Consider the following 9,969-nt stretch of genomic DNA (forward strand, 5'->3'; position numbering starts at 1 on the left):
GTTGTGTTCATGAAGGTCTTGGTGTCACGTCCTGACCATAGTAAGCTGTTATTTTCTATGGTAGAGTAGGTCAGGGCGTGACGGGGGGTTTTCTAGTTTAGTTTTTCTATGATCTAGTTTTGTATTTCTATGTTGGGCTTTGTTTGGGGTGATCTCCAATTAGAGGCAGCTGGTCATCGTTGTCTCTAATTGGAGGTCATATTTAAGTTGGTGTTTGTCCCACCTGGGGTTGTGGGAGATTATGTTTCAGTCAGTGTATGTTTCACCGCTGCGTCACGGTTTGTTGTTTTTTTTCCATTCAGTTTATTTATCTATTGCATAGTTTCACAGTGTAAATAAAATGTGGAACGACACACACGCTGCACTTTGGTCTGCTTCTCCTTTCGACAACCGTGACAGAATCTCCCACCACCAAAGGACCAAGCAGCGTGATCAGGAGTGGACCTGGGAGGACGTTCTGAACGGCAAGGAATCCTGGACGTGGGAGGAGATCCAGGCTGGATGGGATCGCCTCCCACGGGAACAGGTGGAGGCAGCGAGAGCAGAGCGGCGACGAGAAGAGGAACTAGCCCGGCAACGAGGCAAGCACAGGAGGCAGCCCCAAAAAATGTTTGGTGGGGGGCACACGGGGAGATTGGCAGAGTCAGGGTGGAGACCTGAGCCAACTCCCCGTGCTTACAGTGGGGAGAATAGGACTGGTCAGGCACCGGGTTATGCGGTAATGCGCACAGTGTCTCCAGTGCGCAGCCACAGCCCGGTGCGCTCTGTGCAAGCTCCCCGCAGTGGCCATGCTAGAGCTGGCATTCAGCCAGGTAGGATTGTGCCGGCTCAGCGTTCCTGGTCTCCAGTGCGTCTTTTCGGCCCAGGTTATCCTGCGCCAGCTCTATGCACGGTACCCCCAGTTCGCCAGCACAAACCAGTGCAGCCTGTTCCAACTCCCCGCACTTGCCGGGCTATGGGGGGAATCCAGCCAGGACGGGTTGTGCCAGTCATAAGCTCCAGACCTCCAGGGCGCCTCCAAGGCCCAGTATATCCTGCGCCAGTTCTACGCACTGTGTCGCCAGTGCGCCTGCACAGCCCAGTCCGTCCTGTGCCAGCGACCCGCCCTTGCCTGACTAAAGTAAGCATCCAGTCAGGATGGGTTGTGCCAGCCATAAGCTCCAGAACTCCAGCGACGTTCCCTAGTTCGGTGAGACCTGTTCCGGCTCCACGTACGAAGCCTCCAGTGATGATCCATGGCCCGGAGCCTGTAGGGATAATCCATGGCAAGAAGCCTGTAGGGATGATCCATGGCCCGGAGCCTGTAGAGATGATCCATGGCACGAAGCCTCCAGTAATGATCCATGGCGCGGAGCCTGCAGTGATGATCCATGGCATGGAGCCTGTAGCGACGGTTCCCAGCCCGGAACATCGTGAGGCGGCCTGCAGCCTGGAACCTCGTGAGGCAGCCCGGAACCTCCTGAGGCGGCCTGCAGCCTGGAACCTCCTGAGACGGCCTGCAGCCCGGAACCTCCAGCGACGGCCTGCAGCCCGGAACCTTCAGTACCACGGTCCGGTGGTACTGAAGCAGAGGGATCAGCGGGCGGAGCGGGGGTTATGCCCCGAACCGGAGCCGCCTCCTCTGCTGGAGGATCCGCTGGATGATAGTGTTCTGTGTACTGCACCAGAGCCGCCATAGACACTTGTCACCCTCCCTACCCCCCCCTTTTTTGTTGTTTTTTGTTTGTTTAGATGCATTCGGAGTCTGCACCTTTGGGGGGGGTACTGTCACGTCCTGACCATAGTAAGTTGTTATTTTCTATGGTAGAGTAGGTCAGGGCGTGACAGGGGGTTTTCTAGTTTAGTTTTTCTATGTTATGTTCTAGTTTTGTATTTCTATGTTGGGTTGTTCTAGTTTTGTATTTCTATGTTGGGCTTTGTTTGGGGTGATCTCCAATTAGAGGCAGCTGGTCATCGTTGTCTCTAATTGGAGGTCATACTTAAGTCGGTGTTTGTCCCACCTGGGATTGTGGGAGATTATTTTTGAGTCAGTGTATGTTTCACCTCTGCGTTATGGTTTGTTGTTTTTTTCATTCAGTTTATCTATGAATTGCATAGTTTCACAGTGTAAATAAAATGTAGAACGACACACACGCTGCACCTTGGTCCGCTTCTCCTTTCGACAACCAATCAAAGAACACCATAACATTTTTATTAGTTTATGTTACTGTAGGGGATCTCACGTGTGGAGCGCAAAAGAATAGCAGTTATTCTTGGAAAAAGTGACATTTTGAAATAGATTTATTTAGCAAGGGTAAGTATTTTTAAAACCTCAGAATCTGCTCTATCTGATACTATATAGAACTCAGAGGAGACTGGTGGGAGGGGCTATATGAGAACGGGTTCATTGAAATGGCTGGAATGGAATAAATGGAATGTATCAAATATATGGAAACCACATGTTTGACTCCGTTCCATTGATTCCATTCCAGCTATTACAATGAGCCAGTCTTCCTATAGCTCCTCCCACCAGGCTCCTCTGAAAGAAATCAAAACGTCTTACCTGCATGTGACTCTATACGATCATTAGAAAAAGTCACTTTTTGGCAATCCAGGGAAAGAAATGTCCTCCTAAAACTTATAACACAAATTATGTTTGTGATATCCAGTGTCAATCAGTCATTCAGGGCAGAGCCCCACCTGTTTTGAGCCCCACATTTTTAGTTTAAAAAAACAGCGTTGCCCGTTTTGCATGTTATTTTGTTATTAATACGTATTTGCAAACAATGTAAAAAAAATTATAATAATCATTGAGTTAATAAACGTTATCTTTTTTTGCTTTCTTGAGTAAGGCCACTCCAAAATGCAGGTGTTTCAGACTAGCTCAGTGCTTTCTCTGGTGGTGGGGCAACCAATTGGAAAATACCGAGCGTTGGGGTTGGTAATGTTCTCTAGTTGCGCCGTGATTGGCTCAGTGTTCTGTCACTCATGGGAACACTACTTCACCGCCAAATCTAAGGGTAGAGCTCTGAAAATTCAAGGCTCTTGGGTGCTGCCATAGAGATACATTAGAAGTGCCCATCCAAGAAGGCTCAAGGTCATTGGCCACAGATAAAAGGTCTCTTTTCCAAGCTTAAAATGATAAACATTCAACATTGGCCATACTGTCAATCTAGCATGATTTTTGCCGCGCTCAAAACAACTGTAAACTCAGAACTGGGAAATCTGACTTCAGTGAGTTAAAGACAACTGGGAACTCAGGAAAAAACAATAATCCAAACGGAATTGTAAGTCGGGAACTCTGGCCTCTTTCTAGAGCTACGACCTGAAGATCACTGACGTCATCATGATTCAACCTTGTTTTTTCCGAGTTCTCAGTGGTCTTGATAGCACCATAAATCCAGAGAATGCCAGACTTTGATGACAAAGTTTAATGACAAAATCTGCCCATGAAGTACCCGCCGCGCCATCTTCCAATTCAAGTGAGCACATCACAACAAGGTGAGTCCAAAAATGTCTTGTATGCTGCTCCATAAATTATGAAATATGCCGGGGGAATATGTATACTGTAGCTAAGAAAATAATACTTGGAGTATGTTGTGTAGTAAGCTGTTAGTAGCCCATGTGCCTCACCCTAATAATTTGGTATATTTTCCCCTCTTAATTTCGCCTACTGTTCTGACTTGGTGGTGCACGTGTTGCCTATAACCTGTTTTTAGAGAAAAGTAATCATCGAATATTGTATGAGCTTTCATTGTTAATGTGTTGTTTAGTGTTGTTTTGTGTAGTGGCTTTAGTTTGCCCCACCAAGATTTACATGCTAAAATCACCAATGGTGATATCTAAATTCTAACAACATATGTGTGTTAAATATACTTATTTAGGAAAATTCAAGGAAGGAGGGCAGCATGGCTTAAAAAAATGTAAGAGATATTTCAATGTTAAATTCATATGCAGTCAAAATGACTGCCTCTGCACCTCTAGTGTTAACGCTATTTTCTACTTACAGGCTATTTTATGGTGTGGCGGAATCTTCTGGGCAACAGGAGGTTTATGCAGCTGTGTGTTTGATGGAGGTTGGAACATGGTGGGGTCACCTCTGCACCCTGTGGCAGATATACTACCTCAGAGGAACAGAACGACGAACTCCCAGGGATAGCAGAGCAGAGCACTTTCAGATGTACGTTGTAGGCGTACAATCATATCCTGGAATGTACTAGATACACAAAGTAGAGGAGAGATGATTTCAGCGAGAGATCTGGTCTTTTTATTGTTTATGTGTAAAGGCCTACACCTCAGGTACTGACAAATTGATTGCATCAAAGTAAAACCTGGTAGCTTTGAGGTTTTCACCTCACCACAGCTCGTGACCGAATGAAATGTTTGCAATGATTATGTGGTTGTGGTGGTTTGGTTTCACCTCAGGTTCATAGCTAGTATGTTGAGCTCCAGCTGTCACTGTAGATGCCTCGTCTTCATGGAGGATACAGTACTCTGGGTGCTGTGGATGTGAAACATGCTGAAGCACAGAGCCCTTATAAGGCTTCATACGAGCCTCTTCAGGTGTAACATCTGGCTGGTCTAACTGCGCAATGAAAACACGGGATGATTAAGAGGAACACACACTGCATGCACAACATCACTTTGCCACTTGCTGAGCTGTATTGAGCCAATCAAGGGACTCAGATAGCTGCTGCACCTCACTGATCAGTGACTACATGTAAGCTGCTGACAGTAGAACTGAGCACAGTACCTGAGAAAGGCATGAGACGCCTACAGATGTAACACAGTTGTGCAATGCCATTTAGATATTGAGGAGGTTTGACTGTGGATGCTCATGGCAACGTTTCGTTGAATCCTACATTGTCTAGTGTATTTTGTACATCATGTAAATTTAAAATAATGTAACATTTCGCTTGTTTGTCCCTCTGATTTTCATTGCAACGTTTGTCCTTGAGATATTTTGTTTGCGGCAGCAGCAAACTTGGCCCCAGCTGACCCCTGTAATGAAAGACATTTAGAGCCTCCATTGGATTCGGGTCACATTTATGATCTGAAACCATTGCTCTACTCCCAATAAAACAGGGCTATTGTGAAAGTGAAATCCATGCCGTATTGTGGTGCTCCATACTGTATTTATAATGAATGGTATGTTTCATTGCGCTCGTCTTGATTGGGTCTTCTAGTTCATCCAATATTGAACCCTGTGAACTGATTGACTTCGAAGTTACATGAGCAAATTTGAACTTAGTGAACTCTGTTTCTTCGCATGCATTGCACACAGTGCACATATTGCGTTGGTAGTATATCTTGTTGTACGTCAACCACTCACATGCAGTGGATCAATTCCCAAACTCAGTCACCCCGCTCCTCCGCTCTCTCCACTGGCTTCCAGTCGAAGCTTGCATCCGCTACAAGACCATGGTGCTTGCCTACGGAGCTGTGAGGGGAACGGCACCTCCGTACCTTCAGGCTCTGATCAGGCCCTACACCCAAACAAGGGCACTGCGTTCATCCACCTCTGGCCTGCTCGCCTCCCTACCTTTGAGGAAGCACAGTTCCCGCTCAGCCCAGTCAAAACTGTTCGCTGCTCTGGCACCCCAATGGTGGAACAAGCTCCCTCACGACGCCAGGACAGCGGAGTCAATCACCACCTTCCGGAGACACCTGAAACCCCACCTCTTTAAGGAATACCTGGGATAGGATAAAGTAATCCTTCTAACCCCCCCTTAAAAGATTTAGATGCACTATTGTAAAGTGGTTGTTCCACTGGATATTATAAGGTGAATGCACCAATTTGTAAGTCGCTCTGGATAAGAGCGTCTGCTAAATGACTTAAATGTAAATGTAAATGTAAACTTTATGTCTACATTATCTCTCCGTTTTGAGTGAATATTTGGCACTTGTATAACTGAACAGCATGCCACCTCCATTTGCTGGTGATGATAATAATTGTTTCATACGCAAAGCCCCAATCTGTTTTTCCATGTCCTTTATTTTTCTGAACATTAGTGCTGCAGCACTGTCGTTGAGTTCACACAGAGGTTCCTTCTCTCTGATGGAGCTGACGGTTTGGAAACAATAAAAAACCCGTCCCGCTCCCCTCAGCCCCTCAGCCCTGTGTCACTACGCAACAGAGTCCCAAAACACCAAAACAAGGGGGCAACCCTGGTAAGAAGGGCCCTATTCCACACTCTTCAGGCGCTTATCGCTGGAATCTTCTGGAATCTTCTGTGTGGCCGCAGGGATCCAGACTGAGTGGGAGAAGGATGAGGGGACGAGAGGGGAGGCTCAGTAAGACTGACTCTGGTTGAGCTTCTCTTGCTGCCGCCTAAAGATGGATCCCTGAAGGAATGCCTGCCTGCCTTCATGGCTGTATCGCGTGACAGACCAGTCCGCTTCCCGTCGTCCAACACATGGGACTCATTTACCCTCGCGGGCCTCAATGATGGTGCCACAAAACATCAGGCAGGCCCCCTTAGGAAGAGGAGAAGATGAGACAGGGAGAAGAGAAAGTAATGTTTGAGTTTTAGAGAGGGTCTAGATTCTAACCCCACACCATGCCAGTGTCCACCCCGAAGGACATTTGCAGCAACCAGCTCACCCTTGATCTTCATCGTTTGCCCTGTGGTGAGAATGAGGGCAATTCCACAGAAACAGGATGATGCTGAGACTCCGATTTTTCACTTTAAAAGTATGCCAAACAAAAAAAACATTGATTGCAAAGTTAAACAAACCATGCAACTCTATGCACAAGGAATACTTTTTATTTCCACAGAACACTTTCCAAAATCACATGTACTCAAAGAACAGTGCAGATGTAAAGTTTGGTAACAGATGGACGGTAAAATCTCCCTGTTTTTTATGTGACCATGTTTTACAAAAAGAATGGGGTGCCAGCTATGATATAGCACCTTAAGTTTGAAAAAAATCTATTTTGGTTATTGAACTATAATACAGATGTAGGTTCTTAATTTGAGCCAGTTTGCTCCAGCAGGAAAATAATCCTGCAGCAACAGGAAATGTGAATTATGTGGATTATAATTTAATAGGCAAATCAAGTCTGAAATTTCAATGTAGAAATTACAAACTTTAGAAACCTTTTTAAACCTCAAATACACTACAAGTTTGCATTTCCTTCTGCGCAGGAAAATTCTCAGCAACGAAAGAGTGGTCAAATTAAGATCCTACATCTGTAGGTGAAGTGGATTAACACCCATTAACAGACTGATGGTAACAGAATGAAATCATGGGTCCTTGATCTGTACTATACAGAAATGCATAATTATGAATGTCCTTCTCTTCATGGTAGAAAAATGCTTACATCTTCCTTTACATGTTTGGGTATTATTATACACACTGGCTATTATTTGAATGAGCTCCACCTCCAAACAAGACCAAATTTGGTTAGTCCGGACTGGACATAACAGTATGCCAGTGGAAGGGAGGACAGTAGTAGGTGACCTAACTGTGATTTGTTACTACAATGAATTCCCACTGTAGCCAATTCAGTTGCAGTCATTATGTTACTGATTTTGTAATTTCTGCAAAACTAAATATAAAATGTTGATATTAGTTGGTAGGGGTCTTTACTTCAACATTATTGTGTTTTGATGTATTTCTAATACCTTTAAATACTTTTTCTGTTTTCTAAGACCCCTTTTCCACCTGTTTGACCAGAAGTCAAAGCCTTCTCATATTCCTAATTTGTAGGATGGAAACGGTAGAAAAATGTTTAAAAAAAGCCTTAGCTTCTCTAGCTTTCGTTTGACATCAAATTTGATGTGCTCATATGAACTTCATATGTTAGTGCTCATGGGGCTTTTAACATGGAAATACCCATGACCAAATGTCTCTCACTGGTTTATGACAATTGTGGTACAAAGGCTTTTCATGAGTCACGCTGAGTGATGGCGTGACATCTTGTTGATTTGATTTTAAGATAATTCATCATGCTGTACTTTTGATAGACTTTACCGCATTGAATTCAATATCTTTCTGAATTATGAGACCAATACCTACTTCATCTAATACCTGTCTCTCTGTGTGAGAAACCGTTGAGAGAGAACAAGAGAGATGGATAGATAGAGAGAAAGACAACAGTGAAAGGACAGTGCAGTGATTGTGCTGCCTGGCTGCACGCTGGGCGATGGCTGTTCAAACAGGACTGAGCTGAAATGTCACCAGCCCTCCGCAGAGAAAGGGCCTGCTGACAGCCTGGATAAACACTGGCGTTTTTCGCCCTGTAATCGCATGTTCACTTAAAAAGAGCTTCCAACAAATTCCATGTGCATTCGGTCATTCTTGGGTCTCCGTCTAAAGCAGTGGTGGTGTGTTTTCCCCACGTTGTTACCGTGATAGGAGAGTGTCTCTTTTGCTTGTCCTCCAGGGGAGGTTGGCGGTTGTAGGGAGGAAGGTGGGGACGGGTGGATGGATGGAGGGAGGGAGGGATGAAGGAGAGAAATAAAAGCCTGATTCACATGAATAGGTTTGACATTCCTCTCATCATATGAGGTCAGCACGTCACCAGGCTCCAGTAATAGTATTGCTGCACGTAATAAGAAGAAAACAACATCTATCCATCCCTGCTGCCACTTTTCATTCTAGAATGTCCCGAGATAGAACTAGAATGGGCCTATTACTTCCATACAGTATGTTACGAGTAGGAATGCAAAAACGTAGAGAAACTGTTTTAATAAAGCTAACTTGATGGTCAGTCATAACACCCCCCTTACCCAGTACGTTTGGTACCCTTCACTCTCTGACTATCCCTCTGTGTCTCCCGTAGGTGTGGTCCGACAGGTGAAGCCCCTGATTGGCTCGCTAAACATGGTGTTGAAGCTGGCTATGAACTATGTCACCTCTGGGGTGGTGTCTCATCGGAACATCGTCAATGTCCACATCTTCGTTTCCGAGTTCTGGTTCTGAGTTTAGGACACGCCACCACCACCACCACCACACATAGCCACACAGTTCTACCACAGTACGACCAGCACCGTCACATAATAGCCACAAAGTACTACCAATTACACATTACTACCACATAGTACTACCACCGTACTATAACTTACCGTCCTCACATGAAGAGAAATTACAATTCTGAGTGCATGGAGGAGAAAAGGAAGATTATTTAGGTGTATAACTATAAGGATGTGCATGCACACCATTGGGAGGTATAATTCAAATAATTTCTGATAAACCCATCACAACACATTGTAACTAACTTTTGTTAATTTTCGTTCCGTTTCCATTAAGATAAACAGACCACAAGCTGCTTCATCACTTTTTTATTGTATGAAACTAGGGCACACTTCCCAGTCAGTTTACATGTAATATAAATTGATGTAACAAGCCTAAGCCATGAGTTGATGCATGCATCTGGCATACAGAGCTTGATGTGAAGACTCATATACTGTATCATGTAATGTAAGCATGCTATCATGCTGAAGACAATAGAATGTGATTGTGAATTGAAAGTGCATGCGTTGACATGGAGATGTGAAAAACCATTGAAGGATTTAACAGTTGAATGTAACACTTACCCATAGGTTCATGGTGTGTATTACATTTCCTTTTCTTACTTTATACACTGCAAAAGGTGTTACGGTACTAAATAAACCATCTTGTTTTTACTTGTGAAGCCTTTTCTTCGCGTGCGGGTGAGTGAAAGCTTCAGATTGGTTGATGAATTTAACTTGTGTACATTTGGAGGAAAAGTGGGACAGAAGTCATTTCTGGTACAGTGATTGAGAGTGCAGAAAAAGGGTGAGTCAGGGGAGAGAGAAAGGGTACATAGGCACCAGGAACCACAGCCCTAATTAGGTTAGTCACTGAACCAGAATGGTTCTCTCTACTCCCACTAAGTCAGCCTAGTGGACACGAGACGCTGTTAGTGGAGCAGATGTCAGTAATGTTCTAACGATGGGGCTGTAATCATCCCTGTGGTTGAGGCCCAGGCAGAGCTTTCCAATGCGTCAGACAATGGAGGAA

General features: G+C 44.8%; 1 protein-coding gene across 1 annotated transcript in view; it reads left to right on the forward strand.

Moving 5' to 3' along the window:
* Positions 1–9,611, forward strand: part of LOC100195293 (fibulin 1) — a 51,863-nt gene extending 42,252 nt beyond the window's left edge. Inside the window, 1 exon segment of the mRNA NM_001140322.1 lies at positions 8,768–9,611. Within this exon segment, the coding sequence (NP_001133794.1) occupies positions 8,768–8,907 (140 nt within the window). The 3' untranslated portion in view covers positions 8,908–9,611.
* Positions 9,612–9,969: the final 358 nt, after the last annotated feature.

The sequence above is a fragment of the Salmo salar genome, chromosome ssa10 (assembly GCF_905237065.1).
Source record: "Salmo salar chromosome ssa10, Ssal_v3.1, whole genome shotgun sequence".
NCBI lineage: Eukaryota > Metazoa > Chordata > Actinopteri > Salmoniformes > Salmonidae > Salmo > Salmo salar.